Raw genomic sequence first — 24,011 nt, 5'->3', positions numbered from 1 at the left:
GGAAAAGAGTCCCTCTATAATTGGCCCCCTCCCTCTCTTATTTCACAATTCCTCCATCGATCCTCACTCGCATATCTCCCTTCGGGAGTATCGCAATGAAAAACCACAACGACGACGACCATCTTCTATTATCCAAGTTCAATCTAGATTGCGACTGGCAAAACTCATCATCCAAGTTACTTGATAAGTTCCGTGATGACCGCATTGCCTCGGCAATTAGCCCTGTTTGACGACAAGGAGACACAAAAACCCGATGATGGGCGAAATCGCCGGGCAGAATGCTGCAAGCTAGTTACCGTCGGAGGCACCCCCTTAGGGGTGTCAAACGGGTGGGTTAGGTCATAAATAATTCGACCCATATTGATCTATTTAACTCGTTTATGGCTCATTTATCACAATACAAATTTTTCAACTCATACCCAACTCATACCCGACCCAACCTGTTTAACCAAATATAGGAAAGCTTATTTCTTATGATTTTTTTAAAAAAAAAATTGTATTGCATGAAAATGTTTTATCAATACAAATTTAGTGGACAATTAATATATATTATCTTAAAATTAAGACTCCATTTGTTTCACAAAAAATCACAATATTTTTCGATTTTTTGCTAAAACCTGAAAATAAATTTGAAAATATTTTTTGCCGTTTGGTATAAAATATCTGATTTGATTTCCTCCGTGTACTCCTTTTAATAATTTTTTTATTAAAAAAATCATATTTTTTATTATTTTTATTTTCTTTTTTCTTTGTTCTTCTTCTTTCGCCGGTGACCGCCACAGACGAAGGATGAGCTCGCTGGAGGCCGGCGAGGCTCGAGCTTCCCGATCTGGCAAGGCCGAGGTGTCGCCGGCCTCGAGTGAGCTTCAAGCCTCGCCGATCTAGCGAGCTCGAGCTCAAGTCTCAATAGAGATCGGCAAGCTCGTCCCTCGCCTTTGGCCGGCCACTGCCAGGGGAAGAATAAAAAGAAAAAGAAAGAAAGGAAAAAAAATAAAAAGAAAATAATTTTTTTAAAAAAAATCATAAATTTAAACTTTTTTAAAATGACATGTTAAATAACCCACCCATTTATGACCCATTTAATACCCATTAAGTTAATAGGTGATCCATTTAAGACTCATTTAAACTTATTTTCAAAACTAAAGCCAACCCATTAATGACCCATAATCATTGAATGGGTTAATATATGGGTTATTGACCCATTCTGCCACCTCTAACCTCCTCCCCAACCAAAACCAACCACGATGACGGTTTCGCGGAAAAAAAAATGGGAGAGAGAGAATCAAGACGACTAGATCCTTTTGACTTCAATGTGTAAACCATGTGCGAATGTAATGGTCATCATGTTACGGGGTTAAATCATACCACAATGTGCGATACGTGAGGACAAATTGAACATGGACCAAATAATAATCTCGTTAGGTTGAATATCCTGTTGACCCGAAAAAAAAAAGGTTGAATATCCCCACATTTTCCTAACACGCACAACTTTCAATGAAAAACAGAAAATAACCCGAACGAGTAATTATTAGTATACGCCGTACTATTTCTCAATGAATAGTAACATTGACAATTTTATAATTAGCACTTTCCCATGCCACAGCTACTGATTTATCATAATCATCCGTTGGTTGAAATTTCTTTTTACCTTTTCGATCTAACGGTCCAGATCACATACAAGACTCTGCTTAGCTCACAAAGCAAATCTCTATCCTAAGAAAAAAAGAAAAGTTCATGATCCTAAGGATCTGTTTAGTAACGTTTCTGTTCCCATAAATAATTTCTGTTCAGAAATAGTTTTTTTTATTTTTATTCCCTAGATGAGTTTCTGAGAAAAAAATATGTTTAGTAACTGTCCAAAATTTCTACTCCCGGAGTAAAAAAAGAACAAAAATGCGTTTAGTAGGACACTAAAAATTTCTACTTCTAATTTTTTCATTTAATTATAAAATTATCGGTGGAGACTTAACGATTTATGTTTGGATAAAATTAGACTAGAAATAGAATAAGAATATATTATGATATATAATTAGATGACCTTAATACAATCATAAAGAAAATTACTCCTTGTAGACAAAGCAAATACCTGATGGTAGTCAAGGAAATTGCAGTTTAGGAGACTAAACAATTCATGTTTTGATAAAATTGGACTAGAAATAAAATAATAATATATTATGATATAGAATTGGATGACCTTAATACAATTATAAAGAAAATTACTCCTTATATATAAAGCAAATACCAATGGTGGTCGAGAAAATTGTAATTTATGATGTAGGATTTTAGGATTTTGGGTTATAATTTTAGGATTTCGGTTTTGAGATTTAGGGTTTGGGATTTTGGGTTTTAGGTTTTGGATTTTAGGGTTTAAGTTTGGGGTTTAGGTTTTAGAGTTTTGGGTTTGGGGTTTTGGGTTTCAGGTTTGGGGTTTTAGGATTTAGGTTTAGGGTTTATTAGGGATTTGAGTTTTGGATATTGGGGTTTGGGATTTAGGGTATAGGGTTTAAGGGTTTAGGGTTTTGCAGTTTTGCGTTTTAGAATTTAGGGTTTGGGTTTCAGGGTTCTGAGTTTGGAGTTTTGGGTTTAGTATTTCGGATTTTGGGTTTAGGATTTGAGGTTTAAAAGGTTTAAGGTTTGGGTTTGGGGATTTTGATTTTAAGGTTTAGGGTTTCGGATTTTTTATTTTAGTGTTATGGATTTTAGGGTTTGAGTATTGAAATTTAAGGTTTTTGGGTGTAGGGTTTGAGGGTTAAGGTTTATGATTTTAGGGTTTAGGATTTGGGGTTTAATATGAGAATATCTTGTGAAAGAAAGAGTTGATCTTGTTTCTCTATAGTTTCTCATTTTGTTCCAGAAACAAAAAAGCAGATTTTTTTTACTTCTTATTTCTGTTCCAAAGATATTCCTTGACCACTTTTCTGTTTCGAGGAACAAAAAACTAATTGACGTTACTAAACGAATTTCTGTTCTTTTTCTATTTCGAGAAATAAAAGATTAAAAAAAAAATAGAAACGTTACTAAACAGGCCCTAAATATGAACACCGAGGAAGGGCTTTGAAAAGAAAACACATGTCGAATGACTTTTCACCGTCCGGAGAGGGAGACATACAAGCAAAGAGGGACCCCATGAGCAACCCACAAATCGAACAGCAAGTCGTTTTAGTCCTCGCAGCACTCGAAGCCTGTCGTGCCCCATCCTTCCCATCTTTTGCTCTCTCTTTTTATCCCTTTCCTTTTTCTCACAAATCGACCAAAAGTTCACCGAACGACCGCCGGTCAGATCCACGCACCAGATAAAAGTAATACCCCGTCACTCACATCTTAGTTGCAGTCGATGTGTAGTCGCGTGACGGGGGTGTAGGTAATGTCGCATTGTGACAATGGTTTCATGAAGATGATGAGAGATTCTTCCTTTTTGGCTTCACAAGAAGCAAGGAAGTGGATAACGAGGTGGTAAGGTAAAAAGACTGGAGATCTATTTCATTCCTCATATTCGAGTTTGGAGCATCTACAGCTTTGCGCGTAATTAGCACCCGGCGATCATGGGTGCATTTTTGGATACAACTAGTTTCTACGAATGAGAAATCAAGATGCGCGACAAAGGGTTACCTGTTGTCGTTGCCATTGTTGATGTGGTGCATCAAAAGCGAGACAATCTCGGAAAACTGAGGGCGTTTTGAAGGACTGTTGTTCCAGCATTTCGTCATCAGATTTCTCAGGAATTGCGGGCAGTCCTTTGGAATCTCCGGCCTGAGTCCGCAAGCGGCGATCCCCACCGCTGCCTGAACTGGAGAATAAGCAGCATAAGCTGCCTCCCCGGTCACCATCTCCCACATTACCATTCCGAAACTGTAAACGTTACTCATCCATGTCTCACTCACACTTTCAGGATCGCCTGCAATTATCTGTCAAAACCAAAACCGAAGTTATTGCGTATCTCATTTAATTTTGTCAAATAGATTTGCACTTTAAACATCTCTCTTTTCATGTTGTAGTTCACTAAAAGCAGCTTGCAGCTTGTTTCTTCAGAGACAATGCTCATTATTTTACCGTAGTTCCGCTCAAACTGTCCATCCTTGCAAGCCATCAGTGAGAGGGAAGATGTATTGAAAATTATTGAACTTCCATGGGTCCAGAATCAGGTAAGAGCTGAATCATATCTAACGAATTGGACTAGTTCTACCAAATAGAAAGAGGCGATCTAGAGCACTGTGACTTAATAATGGATAATGTCGTAACATCAATGCTGGATCCCTATGACACGGCTCTGCCGAAAAGGTCACTAAAATGCAGCTCATTAGGAAGAGAACAAAAGCACCATCACTGGGGGCTCCACTAATGCACCTAGTTCAAATCACAGGTGCCGAGTCCCCACTACGTCTTCTAAGGTCATGGCCGGGAGATGACGGGATTTAGTGAAAGCAATAGAATTGCTTAGGCAACGGTAGACAATTATACTAACAGTAAAAGCAAAAGCAAAGGCAATAATGAAAGGCATGGAAGGCATGCTCATTGAATGATGTCATAATAATGACTAAAGTCCCTTTTGGGAAGCATGGAGTGAACAACCTCGTAAAGCGCAGCCTGTGTGCATGGAATCTGGTTGAGTAACTTGCACAATGGCGACAAGGAAAAAGGAGCGAAATAAAGCATAGAATATTTCTCCCGAAAGACATGCTAGATTGAATGAACAAGCGGTACGGAGTATGAATTTTACACGGTATGGTAAAATGACAACTGGAAAGCAGGCAACAGGGTAATCCAACCGGCGATAGTTGACTTTAGGTTAAACAATTTACATCCAAAAGGTTTGTAATGAGATTTAGTATGTTTAAAGAAGATTGGACAATCGAAAGACAAACGACGTGTGATCAAATGAATACAACTGTCGAGAAAATATTCCGACTGATACTTCAAAACTTCAATCGTACACATGGAAAATGTTTATCGAGTTAAAGATTGGACAGTTCTCCGCCATGAGCTATCTACATGTGGACTAACGAAGGTAGTGGAGATATGCAGCAACATGTGTTGGTGAAGAAATAGCAACATATAAACTGGGCTTGATCCAATTTCGAATGTGTTGGGAATTTATTGGTGTCGAACACCAACCTAACAGCTAAGGCCGTGCTTGATGAGTATAGTGTTTGTTAAAAAGGAAAACGTGCACAGCATATTATTCAAGTGCGAATCAGGAGTGAACAAAATAATGCAGCAGAATACAAACCTCAGGAGCCAACCACCGGTAACCATCGGTTTCATAATCCATTGCTTCACCAACACTCTTACAAGCAGCAACAATGCCCATATCCCCCAAGCAGGCATTCCCATGGCGGTCAAGCAAAATTCTCTGTGTATTGAGGTCTCTATATGTGACGCCATGTTCGTTCATAAACTTGATTCCTTCTACCACATCGATTGCGATTCTGACAATCTCCCTGATTTGAAGCTTCTTGCTTTTAAGCATCAAGTCATGAAGAGATCCACCTTCCATCAACTTCGTCACAATGCATAGCCCATGACTTTCATCTATGCAGACACCGATAAATTGCAGAACATTTTTATGCCCACAAGTCATTAGCTCCAAAAGATCTTTTCTGAGCTCGAACTCATAAGAGTTCCCCTTATCACAACCCTTGAGCTTCTCAATCCCCACTCTCCTGCCCTTATAAACCCCTTTGAAAGAACTCGGGCCAATCTGATCAACGAATTCAAGATTGTCCGAGTTCAGAAGCCATTTCGCAATCTCGTCCCCGCCCGACTGTATGGTCTGCCACTCATCAACCGAAACGACATATGATGATGTGGGAAGGGGCATCTGAAGCTGAACCTTTGGATACAGATTCTCACTACCATTTCGATAATTCAGCTCCCCCACGTCATCTTCGACCTGTCCTAGTTCTTTACCGTTTGTGCTCTCTTCTTGACAGCCACATAGCCCAAAAGCCAGCTTCACAGAGGTGGGTCTATGCTTCTTCATGGCCAGCTTCAGGGCATTCTCGATTCGGGTCTTGAACATCCTCTCTTGCTCTGCTTGCACTAACAGAAGAACAATCCCTAGTGTAAACCCCTTCTTCTCAAAGATCTGTATCTTCTTGCAGCAAATGGAGGCATTGTCGAGTGCCCCTGACATCGCCGACCACGAGATTAACGAGTTGCAGGCAAATGTGAGCTTAAAAACTGACCCCTGGACCTCATCCTGCGACACTTCTTGGATAAGAATCGCGGGACGATCATCCCCCGAAGCCTGCTCCATCAATTTGATATGGAGAAACACATCCTTCATATCAAACCCTGCTTGCGCATAACTGCCCAAAGAATCACCCAGCCACAACACATCGCATCAAGAAACAAAACACGAAAACAGTGCCCTACAAAAGATAAGCAGAGCAAGGACCATTCAATCGAGTCAAGACCAGCTTCGGGATCAAATCAAACCTGAGAGGCAAAGCATCGTAATGCTTGCGAATGTTGGAGACGAGCTTCTCGGGCAACTGGCTCCCCGGGTACAGCTGGGTCAAGCTCCTCACGACGCTCCCCCACACCATCCTCCGGCATCCGTCGATCTTGGAGGGATGCGGCGGCGCGTCGCGCGACGAGTCCAGATTCAGCGAGTTCTTCAGCGACGCGATGGCCTCCGACACGTTCCGGCTCAGCCTCTGCAGCTTCTTCTGCATGACCGACGACGACGACGCCGACGACGGCTGCTCCCTCGCCGGTCCCGAGGACGAGGACGCCGCCGCCACCGGCGACCCCTCGGACCGGTCGTGGGTCCGCATCAGGACCTGCTCCACCATGTCCTCGTCCGTGCTGGCCCGGCCCGACCAGCACTCCAGGGCGGCTGCCATCGGACTCGGGTCGGGTCGAGATCCTGAGTCACAGAGAGTCCCCGAGCGCGAGTGACCCAGGAACTCTCTCTCTCTCCTCCCTCTCTCTCTCTCTGAATCTTGTTTTCACTACCCAAGTTCACGACAACAGAGAGGCGCCTGTTTGCTGGCACGTAACATCAAAAGAATCGTTTTTCCTTTCTGGGTCTCGGATTCCCATCGACCCCGGTTCAGAAGAACGAAGCCGGGAAGAGAAAACGGCGGCGGCGGTGGATCGTCAGCTTCCTTCCTTCCTTCCTTCCTTCCTCCGGAGGAGGTGGCGGTGGTGGTGTTTCTATCGAAGGGGCTGGTGGGGGTGTGACTAGACGGGCGTGCGATGCTCGCGAGAGCGACGCATGTGAGAGTGTTGAAAGCCCTTTTATACACACGCCGATGGGGGAAGAAGGAGGTGGTGGTTGCTCCGGATTCGGATCGTGTCGTGAAAATTTCCGCCGCGGACAGACAAGCGAGGTTGTCTTGTCGTGAACAATGGGGGATCTTCGGGCTCGATGATGACGGAGCTTACATGCGGAGACCGAACAATAATGGCGTTCGAGAGCAAGCCCAAGAGGAAGAGAGAGAGAGAGAGAGAGAGATGTCGGGTTTGATTCGTTGATCCAAACCGAAAACATCTGACCGATGGCGAGAGCTACTGGGCAACGACTTGACAGCGAATGTGGGGGGTGGTCAACAGTCAAGTCGCCTTCAAGAAGAGTCCAAGCTGAACTTCGAGACCGCTTTGGCTTTAAGATGTTAGCTCTCGAAATCGATCGTAATTCCGAGGCGATGTTTCGCAATCGGGTCCGACCCAAACTATGACATCTACTACTTGATCGAACAGAATAAGCGCTTTCAATTTCAAGCACGCATTGAAGATGTTTTCGATATCGTTGGAGATGGCTCGATGTGATTACCGAAACAACAGGACATTTGTAGTCGTAAAGGTAATCAAACTCCCAGGAGAATTCCCCGCCGCAACGTACGTCATGTTAACTTGAGAAAAATACGATATGTTTTGCCTTTTTAGGAAGTGTTCGAGATTATTGAAATTGGTCCCTCCTTTATTTGGAAAAAGGTAAGAGGTTGAAAAATAAGCAAGGAGAGGAAAAAGAAATTTAAAAAGAGAGTTCCATTTTTTTCCCCTTGATTTCCCCATGGCTTCAATTTAAAAACAACACAAAAAGAAAAAAAAAAAAAGGGTTTCTTCACCTTCTGTTTATAGTCACCTCCATTTTTACTCCATTATTTTTTGTTTCTCACTTTATATTTTTTAGGCTAAAACCTAAAAGTAAAGTAATATAAATATGTTTACATTCCATTTTAGTATATAGACTGAACATAAGCATAATCATTGTAAACAACACTCTACGACTCTATCCACATTTCTTTACCCACGTTTTGGAAAACATGTCCTTAAAATCGATCACTTGTATCGTTTATTAAGATAAATGAACAAAAAATATTTTACATCGTTCACTAAAACATCTAGAACGAAAACATTTTTTGCTAGTTTATTCTAAACGATATGATCAATCATTTTTAGGAAAGTATTTTTTAAATCATTTATATTTCGTAAAATAAGCAAACTCTAAAAGAGAAAGATTAAATTAAGACCACATGCAACTTCATACTGTCTAGATATTGTGAGACCCGTCTGGGGACAGAAGCCACAGTTAGGACCTCCAAATTCTAACCACTGGTCCTGTTCCCCTTTAGTTTATAATTATTTTTTTCTCCTGAATTTTTATATTATATTCTAGATGGGGGGTACTATGCCTATTAAATTCAGTTGAATCCTGTCTTAAAAAATAATTGACTGTGCCTTGTAAAATTGTTGGGGTGAAGGCATGATGTGAGACGGGGGGAATTTTTAATCACTCGACAAGATATTTCGATATAACAGAGCACACCTAGCCATTTTCGTATTAAATAATATGAATTGAATATACTTATTCGATCGGATACCTTCCACTTTATCATAAAAAAGCTTGCTTGCGAAAATCGACATTTAAAACATTGTCAAATCATCTTATTATGAGAAACTTGAATTATTAATTGATGTAAAGTAATTGATGACATGCTATGAAAAAAAATCGTATTAAAACTGAGATAGATGGGACAAAAAATAAAGTTATAAATTATGCATGGGTCCAGCGGTAAAATATTTATAAAAAAAAAATAGGAAAAAAGTCACGAAAAGTCTCAATCTATACTCACCGACACATTTACCTTTAAAAATTTTTCATAACATAAAAAACTTCAAACTTGTACTTATACGATACATTTACCTATTGTCAAGGTTCCGTTAATTTATTTTTCAGCACAAACTATATCGTTTTTATTTCACTTAATCCACGTAGGCGTTATGTTAACACTATTTGCTTTCTAGCGTTCATGTAGGCCAATTTTTAAAGGATCTCATTGACAAAACTTTGACAGAGGGTAAATATGTCACACAGGTGCAAGTTTTGAAGTTTTGATGTCGTTTAGAGTAAACGTGTCACGGTGGACATAGTTTAGGATTTTTGGTGGCTTTTGCCAAAAAAATTAACCGAGGATATTTTTTGCAGGAAAAAAATAGATTATAATTTCTTAAAAAGTTAATATCACGAAAAACCTCAAACTAGTACACCTGTGACAAATTTATCCTCCGTCAGTTTCCGTTAAATTTTACTGTTAAATTGCTTCGTTAAACGACACGCCGCAATTGGCGGATGTACTAGTTTTGGGTTTTATCCTCCATTTGTCACATGTGTACCAGTTTGTGATTGTTTGAGGTATTAATCCAATTTAACAGAAACTAATTGAGGATAAAATTATCGCAAACGTGCCGGTCTGAGGTTTTTGGTGGTCAAAAAATTAGTTTTTGGTAAATTTATCGCATGTGTACCAGGCTAGGGTTTTTGGTGGTCAATAAATTAATTTATGATAAATTTGTTATAAATATACCAGTTTAAAATTTTTCGTGAGATTAGTCCTTTCTCAGATGTTGGAGTTCACCTCTATTGAAATAGATAGCGCAGATATATATATATATATATAAGCGAGGAGAAGGACATCCGATAATGACCGATTAATATAACAATACCCCATTATCGTCGCAAGAAAGAAAGGAAGAAGAAAATATGATTAGTGTTTTTGGGGGAAAAGGACTTGATCAGGGAATTTTGACATTATTTGATTGACGACGGGGATGGGACGTTCGGGGGTGGTGGGTCCCGCCCCACTCCTCAAGTAAGACGTGGTGGTCTGCACCCCCACCCCCCACCCCACGTGGCCCCCACCACATGCAGAGCAGGGAGATAGCCGCCCCCCCCTCCACCGATCGCGAAGGGCTCGGCAATCATCCACCGTTGATTCCGGCGAGCTAGAGAGTGTATTTACGAAATTGCCCACCCCGGGTGGGGTGGGGCGGCGAGGATGCGGGTCGAACCGAGGGCCCCGCACCCGGCGGTCGAATCGCCGAATATGTCTACTGCAAGTGGCATGGCCACCAACCCCCTTCTAGTTCGCAAATCGCAACGGGGCGACGTTAGAGGCCGATTTGTAAGTTCCCGAGCGATGTTCAATTCGATCTTCGCGCTCTGGTTCCGGTCAAATTAGTTCCCGTGCTCTCTAGTTCGAACCAATCGATTCTTCAAGCTAACATGGCAATTTGGGTCTTTCGGGAGACTCGGTATGCATTGATTCGTGTAATCACATCGACGGAATTTTACAAAAGTAAATTAAAGAAACCGAAAGAAGAGTAGCTCTAAGAGGACAATAGCTTTTCGAGAATCACCGGCCCTTGCTAGCGGGGACGGGACGGGGGCACCGTTACCCCTACCCAACACACACGCACTTGGCCGTCTCTATCCGATTTTGTTATGTTTTTTCTTAATTTTTTTTAACGAAAAAAAAGAAGAGGCAATCAGTCGATCGTGAGCACTTTTGATTTGAGCTTGTCAAGATCGACCGAGTTTTTAAACACTTTAGCAAAATGTTCAATCTATTTCTTCATCGGAACACGACATCGTTTCACATGATTTCGAGAGCTCTATGTTCCATTCTAGAGATAATTTGTGCGCGCACGGGAAAGATCGATCATTCGAGATGGGAAAGTTTGGGGGTCCGCAGTAGTACAATTTGTTGCTCCCGAAATCACTCCTTCCGTTAAAAAAAAAGAAAGAAGAAGAAGAACCTATTTAATTTCAGGTGTACTCGTCGTGATTGGGTGCTAAAAGGACTTCGGAACGCAAAACGACAACCCGTCGGTGTCGTTCCCGGGGGGCAGTGAGCGGCCCACCTTCGCGAGGTGGGCCTTGAAGGTGGGCCCTCGAGTCTTGTCTAGCCCGGTCCAACCTTGGACGTAACAGCCCGGCCCACATTGATGCCGAGTCAGAGGCTCGCTGTGCTGACACGTGTCCCTCTCTCTCTCTCTCTCACAAACATTTCTTCGGCTAATCGGAAAAGAAATTTCCACGTTACAATCATCCTGCCCCCCCTCCTCATATTGGACCTCTCGGCTGTGGATGAAATTCCCTCGTGACGTCACGCTGGAGCTGGCCCTACGTCACCCTCCCCAATCCGGCTTTCCTTCATGTTTCTTATTTCATTTAGGTTTCCTTTCCTCGCCTCCTTTTATCCCCTACTCACTAGAGCAATCGAATGACAATAAACTCACTTTCCTTAGAAGGTTGCAGCGACGGACTCACCGATCTCGAAGTTTTGGGTTGGGGTCGGTGTGGAGTAATTACAATTCCAATCGAACATTTTGCTGTGCATGTAAGATCACTATGGTAACTTCTAAAGAGAATGCCGAGCAATAGTCGTATTCCCATCCTTTTGTCTAGAAATAAAAAGTGTATTCTGTGTTTTGAACGTGGAAATATCTTAGAGAACTCGTTAACATGAATCTTTTCCACTTTTAGATTTATTGAGTTTTCTTATAATTTTGTATTGGTGTGTCACCCATTTTGTTTGGGAATGCGATTTAATTATTTGCGGCTCCATTTTGCCTTTTCTTCCCATTTCTTTGCCTTTAGTCAATTTTCTCCCGAAAATTGAACTCCACTTCGGGGTGTAGTGTGGCTTGGGCCGACCTTAAAGAGCCCGAGAAGTTCATTGCACTAATGGGCCTGGCCCATGAAGGCCACAAAATTCGGTGATGCAGACATCGGGTCGGGCTACTTAACCCGGTACCAAACAGAATGTCCACAAAAAGGCCCGCCTTTGGCATCTGACCACGTCAAGGCCGATCGATGTCCTAACAAGCGAGGACCCATATGGACTCGCATGTCTAACCGGGTATCGGTCCGGCTCCCGGCAATGGCTAGTGCATCTGATGAACGGTCGCCAGTCACCCGCCCTCCTCTAGGCCCGCCTACGATCCCGAAACGCACCTCAATAAGGCCATCAACTATTTTGAACCAGCGCATGGGCATGTCTTATTAGGTTCATTCACACCATCTCGGTTCGAACCCGACGGACAGGACGGACTCCTTATCCGGAGCAAGGGAAAGAGACCCGACTGACTGACCAAGAATTCTAGATGATCGCAGTCGCTTTCGCGGCTTCATATTCTGCATTATCTGGATCAGCGAATGGGAGTATGAAACCTAGCTTTCGTATTTCCTCCCCAATATCAGATCGAGGAACAGGTTACATCTTCGAAGACAGCTATTTTGACTTTGTTGCGCAGCCATCATAGGACGGGAGCGTGGTGGTGATCTTCGCTTTCGTTGAAAGAAATACGCTGAGCAAAGGCAAGGCCCCCTATGATTGAGCAACAAAGTAATCTTTTCTTCTTGCTTTTGCCCCCCATTAAGAAATTAATTTGTCTTTAGAAAACGATTAAAGATAGCTATCGATCTCAGGCACATTCCACCGACGTTATTCGTCTTTTTACATGGCCCGGACCAATTTTTAATAATTGCTGGCAAAGAGGGCAACAAAAGATGTTGGCGTAGCCGTTTAAAGCAAATCCTAATCGACACGTTAGAATAAAGGAGAAGGGTAACCTTCAAACGTCGTTATCACTTTTATGCGCATCTCAATTTGCATCCTCGATTTTCGAAGCCTCTTATTTGCATCCTCGACTTTTGTGAATATGCAATCAAATTGCATTGGACGTGGATTAGTGTTTTGGTTTTATTTACAGGATCGTTATTTTTCATCTAAGATTACTCCTCTCGCTTTTCTGAACTCACCCCTAACGAAAAAGGTCCCCCTGGCATTGCCCGTGGCCGTCTCCATTCCTTACGACTCCCAATCAGGCAGCTGCTCGCTATGATGGCTATGGAGGAACCGCCATTTCTAGATTAGGAGGAGACTGTTATAGCGTCAAGGTTTACTGAGAATCAAGCTCGAAACTGCCGTGGCCTTGGTTCGAGGTTGTGATGGCCACGGTGATGCTTGCGTTTCCAGAAAGATGGAGAAAAAAAGGAGGGAAAGAGAGGCTCATCGACCTGTGGAAAGAGAGGGGAGGCCAGGGCAACATTGTGTGTGGCTCTAGGTAGCGGTTTGAATGGTGGGTGTGACTAGACCTATCAAATTAGGTCATAAGCCTATTTTTTAACCCATATTTAATGGGCCGAGTTATTATAAGGATTAATTATGTTCAGTAAATGAGTCATAAATGTGTTTAGATGGTAAAATCCAAAAATAATATGAGTATTAAATGGGTTCACAACTTACTTATACCCAATTCATTTCTATGATTCTCTCTTCATTTTCTTTCGCCCTTTGCTCGATCTCGCGCTCGCTCACTTCACACTCTCATATCAGTTTGGGTATGAATTTTCCTAAATTGAGTCAAATATGGAAGTGCTGTAGCAATATGGATCGGGTCTAGTATGTACCACCTAATTTTGCATTGCATAGAATTGGGTCAAAATAGGTTAGATGGATTAATTTGGGTTGGAAAATTTTCGTCCCAACTCAAACGCAACCGAACCTACCCGTTTGATGCATCTAGATGTGACGTCTATCGATAGCGATTTACAGAAAGAGGCCGAAACGGGATGAGAGAGAGAGAGGGGGGTAGGGGTGGGGGGCTAGAGGGAAGAGAGAGAAGAGAGGAAAGGTGGTGGGGAAAGGGTTCAGTTTACGCGTGGCGGATGGATTCATGAGAACTTTCATCCGAGTCTTTTGTTTTATTAAAGGCGCAAATTGTCAATATTAAAATGTAGAAATTCATATTGACAAGAGTGTGCAATTAGCGAGGGTGATTTTTGAAATCCCCCCGCGAGGATATATAGTCCATCCCTTGAGAGTTCAGCCAATAGAATCTCATTTTAGGAACTTATATCTAGCTCCATCGTAGGCATGAGCTAACTAACTCTCACTGTTAAACATATATATCTAACATTTACACGTGATTCTAATTTTTCGAATTTTAAATCGATACCTTCATTTGAGGAGATCAGAACCCGGCCATCAACACATCCGGTTAGACTATCAATTAGGATAATATTAACTGCTATACACTATATCAATTCTTCAATACGAGACTATCTCAACGACAAGAATAGCATAAGCTACTCCTCCTACCCCTTTTCGTTTTGTTCAGGGCTCCTCCTACCCTAGATGGAGTTTGATTTGCTTTTGACGAGTGACGCGAGGGAATCGTCCTGCTGGTGGGGACAATGCCAAAATGAAATACGCATCATCAGCCATTTGTGTTTAAATAGTAATTAAAAAGGGGGGTGTGGGGGAAGATGTGGGGACGTGGGACTGACCTCTTTCGTTCCGAATTCACCGTGGCCGCATTGGATGCGACTTTGTTTTCCGTCGACAATTCAACAATTAACAATTGCAAAGGGATTGCACAAACCGTACGATGTAGCCACCATATCCCCTCACACCCACACACACACACACACTCTCTCTCTCTCTAAAATAATTCTTCTCTTTTTAAAGCCCAATAATTGTCGTTTTTCCAAGTTGATTAGTAGAATAATGGTGGTGCTTAGTAGATTAATGGCCACAATTATGGTGGTGTCCTCGTAGGTTGCAGCTCAGATTGTTGCCATAAGATCATTGCGATCTGTCGTCAATCCAAGCGAGTGAGGACTCCTCATGACAGATGGTGGGTGGGTGCGGGGGATCGTTCGAAAAGTTCTAAACTTGTTTATATGGTGGTCAATTCAGTTCTAAACTTCAACTTGGCCGGAAGGACCATGTTGACAAATTATCTAAACGTTTGGGACTAAATTGGCAAAATGAAAAAGTTTAAGACTGAATTGGCTGCCGTACAATAGGTTTAGAACTTTTTGAATAATTATCCTGACGATAAGGTGTTTAATGGGTGCAAGCAATTTTTTTAAAAAAAATCAGCTAATGGTGAAAGTGCTTGAGTGATTGATAGTAAAAAATAAATAAATGTACGTTACGCAAATAATATATGAATCACTTACTTGAGTGTAATATGGTATCACATGATCATCCAATTTACTAGCAAGTTTTTTTTTTTTTGCTAGAAATTTTACTAACAAGTTAAGTATGCACGTTTTTTGTGGCTTGAAAGCATAGGATGTACATCCTTATAATGTTTCCATATGGTGTTACTCGGTTGTATAAAGTATAGTGCATCGAAAATAACCATAGTTGTGCTATATGATTGCCATCTCTCTCTCGCGCCCACACCCGGCCTTGCTTCGTCTCACCTCGCCGCCTTTGTTGACATCTAGATGGCGATGATGACAAGCCTCAAAGCTAATGTTACATCCCTGTAGAGGAAACAAAACCATCAATCGAGCAACTTTTTGATTTAAGGTCGATTGTATGTTCTAATCTCGTGATATTTCAAAGCTAATCATAATCATAAATTGCACAGCTCTAGCGGTTCCACACCCAAAAAAAACAAAGAAGAAATAGATGCAATCGGTGGTCATCATTAACCAATTAGCATATAAAAAGATCTAATCCCCCCAAGGACCTAAAACTTTTACACGGTGCTTGTCGGCACTCCATCTCCATCCGCTGAAGTGAAAGAATGCTAAACGGCAGTACATAATAATGCTGATGCGCCCACAAATCCTCGTCTCGTAAGGGACCAAAAAAGGAGCTCCAAATGGAATATGGGGAATTAAGTGGCACTCCGGTCGGTGGGACTCCGGTCGGTGTTATATTTTGAGACGTTCTTAGATGTACCGGATGTATTCGAGCCAAATACGTCCTAACTCTTTTATCACGTAAATTCCATGTGAGAATCACTAACATTGATGGTTCAGAATGTATTGGGCTCATCTAAAAAAATTTCTGACAAGTGTGCATGTAGTCACCGACGGGCTTTTGCTTTTAAAACCATCAAGAGGTGGCTTGTGATCTAAAGGGTCACTTCAAGTCGGTCTGGTTGGACTGATTGCATCAATCAATTAGGGTATGATGATTAGGATTGTGGAGGGCTGATGGACCATTGAGGTCTCTACCTTGAATAGGAATGATGTGCATCACGCTTCTCCTGCTTCGGTTATTTCTGCGCTGTGGGAAACTCTTCAATCATATCTTCGAGTGGACGAGATTATGTTAAAAGTGTCAGGGAATTTTCGGTTGATAAACCGGAGGTCACCTATTCAATTCTCACAAATTGTATGTGAAGTGTTCTGGATCAAAGGTCTAGACTAAACTAAATTATGGGACTTACAGGATACTCCACAAGTTTCACGGTAGCTGAACATCTACTCTCGTGCCCAAAGAATATAAAACAATAGCTGGACCTTCATTATTCTTTTACCTGGACGTTGCTTTTCCTTCCACCCTTTAAAAGCGAGCTCTGTGTTACATTATAGAAATAGGGAAAAGAAATTGATTGGTCTCGTGCCCATGTATTTTTAGTAGGTTCTTCCATTCGAAAATTGACATGCAACTTGGTACATAGATTAGGTGGTTGGAGAAAAAAATTGTGAGGGCCTAAATTAATAAGTGATGCAGCGAACAGAGTTGATGATAGTACAAAATCTACGTAAGAACATGGATTTCGAGGAAGTATTCAATGTGGATCCAACGATCCCTTAGCTTGTGATTAGCGGGTCTATCGGACTAAGTCTACACAATGACTTCTCATGATTAGATGGTCATATGTGGATGGCTATGTATCATTGGCGTGGTTGTCCTAAAAACCACTCATGTAATATTGGCCATCAAAGTAATAGAGAAGCAACATACCTCGATGAACATCCCCATTTTTGTTGACAAACTCATGATCCAAACTATCTCATTGGGTCGAACAACGTTGCTAGCTCCTGTTAAACTAGACATTGGATTGAAGCGCTTAACGTATTGATTTCGGTCTAAGAAAAGGGTTTTTTCTGCTGTAGAATTATAGCATTAACTCTAATTTTCGAAGACATGGTTATCATTGGTTTTTTCTCGGATCAGCCACATGTAAATTTATTCTAGACGATAAAATCCTAACAAATGACATACAAGTGTCCTCACGACAAAGACCCGATATTTTGATCCTCTTTCTTTGCCCTCTCATCTTTCCCTGCCTCTCTCAACGCCGGATCCGTCGCGTCTGCTACCGCTACGAAGATAGTTGAATTGATGCAACATGAACTTGATACTTTCATCCGAGGTGATCGCTGAGATGGAGTTTAAGTCTAAGGTCATCAACATATTGGCTTGATCCCGCTTACATTCAAAAGCTTAAGTGAATGAGCTTCTAATAAATATATATCTTAATCGCTTCACATTACAACATATATCTGATGTTGGATTTCTTTTACCTAATACTTCTATAAGTGCACCATAACAAATTTCCCTTCGTTTGTGATTCACCAGCGTTAAGTCCATTCCCTCTTAATTTATGTATACTTCCGCACCAACTTTATTTCAACTTGAGAACTTGCACCTTGGCCAGGTCAAGTTTAATAGAACATTGGTGAGGATAATATGTACCTTTCAAACTCCACCTCAATCGGCTTGACTCATCCAAGCTTGGTAGAAGGCTGAGAGATACCATTTGCCACCTCAATTAGGTAGTCACATCCAAGATTTTCCTTTTTTGAGATATTCACGAGATACCAATATATATTAGGAATGGGTCACCAATCAATCATCGACTCTAATATTATTTGTCGGCTGAATACAACGGAAGCTCAATATTTTAACTCGAAAATATCATCAAGACTAAGGTAAATTCAGAGTCCATTAATATATTCAGTTGATCTCATCTCTATTTAAAAGTTCAAACAAATGAGTTATAATCCTATAAATATATATTAATCCCTTCACATTATATTAAATTCTCGATGTGATACATTATTTTCCCTTATACCTCGCGAAGCTATGGGTGCTATATGGAATGGCCATATTCCAAATTAGGAAGGTAATTAATTCTCCCTGACCACGTGTGCATTCACATGCACGGGCTCAGTTCGCATCGCGATACCGCTGTGTTATGGGAAAAACCAAAGGGGCAGTAAAATCTGCAGGCTTTGCTTCTTCTGATGAGAATCCCAAGTCAGTGGTTAATTCAGTTTTCAGGTGAAGGTTGGGACGAGGTGGGTGGCAATAACTATGGGGGGGGGGTGACTTGACGTTTGACTGAAGTGAATCCAGACAAAGACCATTCTCTCTCTCTCTCTCTCTCTCTCTCTCTATCTGTCTTTCTGGGACTGGACACGTGCCGGTGACAAGATAAGGGGGGCAAAAGCTTTTTGTGCACTCAGGAGGGAGACAGCGATACCACCACCATAAGATTTTACCTCAGGAACAAAGCAAAACGAGGCGATGAGCAACGCAGAGGGAGATAGATCTTATGCAGAGTAGCCAGTTTTAAAGATGTTTGACTTCAGCAAGACCCCATTTATTGCCTTAACTGTTCACGACCATCTTGGGATGCCAAGCGCCCACTGCTTTGCCGCTCGACCACGCGCAACGCATCGTTCAAACTCATTGGCTTATCATCCGCCCATTCTTATGTAGTGTGATCTTCCTGTATCGTAAAGATGGAGTAGATCACAGTGCTGTAACAAATGAACAGTGCTTTACTTGCTCGTATGTTAAAAATAATGTGAATGGTCTTCTATGTAGTTGTGATTACTTAGCTTGTTGTGCTGCTCTTAGAGAATGCACTTTAGGGTTCGGAACTTGGGGTAAGAAATTGTGTTATGGTTTTTCTCTACCCATCTCCCGTCGCCATTTTTCGAGTTGCTATATGCGTGCCGTGTGTCCATCTTTCGTCTAATGTGAAAAAATCTTAGCTCACCTCTGCTCTCCTCCTCATCTTAGCCACCTCGGCCTTTTGCTTGTCGTTTGTCTCCAACAACATTGTCAGTTTGGTTGCGGCAACACGAACACATACGGCGTAGGGCTTACGCTGCAAGCTTTGTGTGGGAGAGATCCGCTGCGAGCTCGTGCGCCCTCGGTCTGAGAGAGATCGACATGTCCATCTTTCATAGATTTGTTTTTTAAATCGTTAGATGAATTGGGTTATACTTACGAGTACACATATCGAAACTCTTGAATTTGGTGTACCCTATTGAGTACTTGCGCAATTCAATGGCTATATCGCAAGGAGCTTATGTCGATTGGGTGTACGCAACAATACTTAAAAGTTGATTCATCGGAGTACTTCTTTTGATGGAATAATTAGCATGGTGCATCGGTTTATGTGCACTTCATTGCACCACAACCATTTATCTTAATAAGCTTTACGTGAAACCCATATAATTTAACGATTATGACTCGTCAAATTCACATGAACCCGGTGCACTCAAAAAATAGTTCCGCTCAAGGTGAACCGAATCAATGTACTAAAGTAAATCTAGACCGTCAAATCTAGCGGACATACAGGGAAACCCATCATTTATAGCGATCCAAATTCAGTTCAGTAAATATGCTAAGGGATAATGACACAAACAGTTCATGAACTTTGATTTAATGTGTAATTTGAGTCCATGAACTATAGCCAAATATTCAATGTGGTCCCTGAACTTTTAATTTGTTTAAAGTGGTCCCTAATTTTTTGTACATGTTCAATATAGTCCATGAACCATATGAAAGTGTACAATATAGTCCATGAACTTGAATTAATAGAAGGACAACATTGAACATTTTTATAAAGTTCAGGAACCACATTGAACAAATTGAAAGTTCGGGGGACCACATTGAATATTGGGTCAAAATTCAGGAACTACATTGAATAAATTAAATATTCAGAGATCAAATTATACATCGAGTCAAAGTTTATTGACTATTTGTGTCATTTTCTCGTATGCTAATCCCGGAGAAAAGTGGCGTCCAAAAGAAGGAAGAAGAAAGCCGTGGCCGAGGGTCGCGGCGCGTGAGGGTGAGGGTGGGGGTTGGGGGGTGGGGGGCTGAGGGGGTACGAATAGAAGAAAAAACGGGGGAGTGGCGGGGGCCGCCAAGTAGTGAATAGTAAGCAAAGTCGTGTCCGCCGTGGGGGCCGCCGTGTGAAACGATGAAGATGGGGCGATCCTATTTTTCTTATATTGCGCCAATGCTCCCTCCTTCCATCACAATTTCTGGCCCGTCTCCTTCGTTCACTTCATCTTATACGTCTCTTTTTCACGTCCCATCACCGCTCCCTCTCCCTCTCTCCCTCTCGAGAAAAGAAAAATCACTTCACTTTCTCGTGAAAAGATCCTCCCCGAGAGCGCCCCTCCATAGCTTCTTCTGTCACGCCTTGCGAAGCAGCCACTCCAAGTCGCCGATCAAAAGCAAGAAGGCGTTCAAACTACTGGGTCGGGTCGCCTTTCTCGATCACGCTCGTGTCCAAGGAGAAGAAGAGGATCAAATTCGATCCTGATTCTGATCACCGCGCCCTATGGATTCTGCTTCGGGTGCCGGGCCACCCGAGCCGCAGCAGCAGCAGCAGGGCGCCGAGGACCCTTCGACGGCGGCCCCGCCGGCGCCGCCGAGCCGGTACGAGTCGCAGAAGCGGAGGGACTGGAACACGTTCCTGCAGTACCTGAGGAACCACAAGCCGCCGCTGACGCTGGCCCGGTGCAGCGGCGCCCACGTCATCGAGTTCCTCAAGTACCTGGACCAGTTCGGGAAGACCAAGGTGCACGCCTCGGGCTGCCCCTACTTCGGGCACCCGAACCCACCCGCGCCCTGCGCGTGCCCGCTCAAGCAGGCGTGGGGCAGCCTCGACGCGCTCATCGGCCGGCTCCGGGCCGCCTACGAGGAGAACGGCGGGCGGCCCGAGTCCAACCCCTTCGGCGCCAAGGCCGTCCGGATTTACCTGCGCGAGGTCCGGGAGGGCCAGGCCAAGGCCCGCGGCATCCCCTACGAGAAGAAGAAGCGGAAGCGGACCCCGGCGTCTGCCGACGTCGGTGGCAGCAGCACCGCCGGGGAAGGTTCTGGCTCCGGCGACGTTGTCAGCGGCGGCGGCGGCGGAGGAGAAACTACCGGCGGCGGCGGCGGTAATGTTGGACCCACCACCGCCCCGAGCTAGCACCGGCACATATCTTGCCACGTTCAGCGTCTTCTCTTTCTCTTTGTCTCCGCTTTTTCTTTCTCCTTTTTACCTCCATGGCCGCCATTTTTAAGAGCGATAATCTCTGTAATTGTAATTACGAGTCGATTATTACATTCAACCCGCAGAGACGAATCGAAATCTCGCCCACCCTCTTCCGCTCGCCGTCGACACGGTACGTCTTCATCGTCATCTTCTTTCTTCCCATGTCTCTGCTGCGTCGCTTGTCGTTCCGCTCGTTTTCCGGGAAACAACTCTGGTAGACTTGTAGTCTCTTCCGATACTCTTCAGAACGAAAAAGCTTCGGAAGCAGAGACAAAACGAGGAAGAAACCTCGATGGATCCGAGTGCTACTGCTGTGCTGATGGTCCCCTGCTTTGCTTGTCAAGAGCCTGGGCTCCCCCCTGGTGATACCACACGTGCGCATTCATCTGTTTCAGTCCCAGGTGCACCCCCTTCTTCTTCTTCTTTTCCCCATCTCCATCTCTAGATTTCGAACTTTTGGATCACAAATGAAAACAACAACATCGACAACAACAATAATAATCATATGAAAGAAATCTTATTAGATGTTTACCCTCGCCGTTCCGATTTTCACGATTTTAACTCACGGGGTTTTCATCAGCTCCGCCGCCGTCGACGGCGTAAAAATAATTTACTAGATGAATCGACATGCGGGAGAATTCGATTGCGTTCGTCCCACGATTATAGTGTAATTTATTTTTTCACCTGTCGACCCCACGACAATATATAATTCATCTAGCGACACACACTTTCTCTCTCTCTGCCTGCCCTACATTTCTTGCCCTGCTAGAATAATGCTGTGTACTAATATGATGACATTGCTTCTGCGATAACGACGTACGCAGATTAAAGAAACATTTCCATAAGCATCAGATTGGAAGCAAAATCCAAACCTTGTGATTGCTTCCCTCAAATTTCTAGATTCTTTAAAATTTATTCATTTAAATTTTTTTTTGGGGATGACCACCCACCGCGGTGTGAAAGCGACCAGAGGCCAACCCTTTGCTTCCGTTTTCTTGCATCTTGTTGTTATTTATAATCTTTGCATCTTGTTGAGTTCCTTCTTTGTTTATATGGAAATATATTCCGTACCCACCAAAAAATTCGGGTTTTATAATAGAATTTCGGCTCTGCTCGTGAATCGTGATGTTCTGCAATGTCCATGATCCCCTTTTGAAGCTTCCTTCTTGTGGTTATTTCTTTAATTTGGTTGTTTGTGGACCGTGGAGAGCATATGATAGTGTTCTTCTTCGTCACAAATGATGTTTCTGCATCTAATCCGGGGGGACTTTTTGCATTGGAAATTAGAGTTGTTGGAAGCTCGAATGATGCTGCTTATAATAATGCTATCATGAATCTAACCCCTTTGTCTTGCACTTGTTCGATTCGTGTCCACACTTCCGGCTTCTTTATGTTGATGGCATATGAATATTTTGTGTCAAGTTTAGTATAGCCATGATTAAGCTGTGACTGCGCTGTGCTGCATCTGTGCTGTAATTTATGTGTTTAGAATTACATGTTTTAAAGTTACAGCACCTTGAAACTGGGTGAGCACAACTTCCCGAAAACTATTTTAAGCTACCGTAATTGTCTACGTTTACGGGGTACTTGCTGAGACCTTATAGAAACTTCAACGATCAACGCCTGCTTTCGCAGCTGTAACCGCTGCAAAAAAGGCGTACCAAACATGCACTAGTTCAAGTAACAAATGGCCTTTTTTCTCAACTAATGCTAAACACATGAATATTGGTACATAGGATCGACCATATCGAACACTGAATAAGATATATATTGAACAATGAATAAGTGGTATGGCAAATGGTATACGACTACTTAAACAATACGATCATGTTGTACACTGAATAAGATATATGTTACACGCACTTTGTAACTTAATATTTAGTAGTTGGCTTTTCAACACGCATAATATATATTTTACCCTAAACATCTATACACGTATACTTTCGGTGAAAAATCAGATTCGAGATTTGTCTATCTTGCCGATAAAGTTCATTTGCATTTTTGAAAGTACAATAATGGACGACTGAAGGATAGTGTCTTCAAGCACAATAAATGACCAGGGTAATTAATAGATTCTGGATGCGTGGGCAAATTTGGAATTAAAATGAAAACTGAGCATTTTTTTGAGATAAAAAAAAAGTTCGGGATCATAATTAATATTAGATCTAAAATTGGGGGTCTTTTAGGAAATTAGCCGGCGTTTGAAACCAATAAAACAAGAGAAATTATATAGCTTTTATGCAGGTGGATGAGACCGCTTCTTTAATGTTTTCAAGTACACCGGCGGTTTATGTACTGTAATTTCCTTTAAAAAAAGAGCCCCATTTTAAAGATTTCTTTCATACTGGTCCAACTCGTTTTAGGCCAAAAGCTAGATGATGTATGGTGATTATGTCATTATGTATCTACTGTTCAAGTTCCGAATGAAGCTCTGCTATTAGCCTCGGCTCTTGATTTAGTACGCTACATGGGCAAGAGAGACAAAAACAGCTCATCTTATGTAATCGTCAAAATTGATTATTTGAATGTCCAAACTATTTTTTGGGGAGGAATGTTCTGGGGGAGGTTATATATCTAATCTAATATCTAATAATTGTAACTAAAAAAGCGGCTGGTCTCACTTCTAGGTCCCTCCCGATTATACTTTTAAAATAAAACGGAAAACAACGTAA

The 24,011-nt window shown here is 42.3% G+C and overlaps 2 protein-coding genes across 2 annotated transcripts; one reads left to right on the top strand and one right to left on the bottom strand.

The window, feature by feature from the left end:
- Window positions 1-3,459: 3,459 nt before the first annotated feature.
- Window positions 3,460-7,242, bottom strand: LOC115670469 (uncharacterized). Its single transcript, XM_030591757.2, has 3 exons — window positions 6,439-7,242; window positions 5,228-6,308; window positions 3,460-3,905 (listed from the first exon to the last, which is right to left on the bottom strand). Exons 1-3 carry the CDS (start codon window positions 6,846-6,848, stop codon window positions 3,606-3,608), a joined length of 1,791 nt encoding a protein of 596 aa, XP_030447617.2. The 5' UTR covers window positions 6,849-7,242; the 3' UTR covers window positions 3,460-3,605.
- A 13,160-nt stretch (window positions 7,243-20,402) lies between these two features.
- LOC115670158 (protein LIGHT-DEPENDENT SHORT HYPOCOTYLS 5-like) lies at window positions 20,403-21,444 on the top strand. Its single transcript, XM_030591360.2, has one exon. It carries the CDS (start codon window positions 20,641-20,643, stop codon window positions 21,271-21,273), a length of 633 nt encoding a protein of 210 aa, XP_030447220.2. The 5' UTR covers window positions 20,403-20,640; the 3' UTR covers window positions 21,274-21,444.
- Window positions 21,445-24,011: the final 2,567 nt, after the last annotated feature.

Source organism: Syzygium oleosum, unplaced genomic scaffold (genome assembly GCF_021117445.2).
Source record: "Syzygium oleosum isolate NSW1041296 unplaced genomic scaffold, Sole_v2.1 Sole_v2.19, whole genome shotgun sequence".
Lineage (NCBI taxonomy): Eukaryota > Viridiplantae > Streptophyta > Magnoliopsida > Myrtales > Myrtaceae > Syzygium > Syzygium oleosum.
This window is presented reverse-complemented; position numbering and strand designations above follow the sequence as displayed.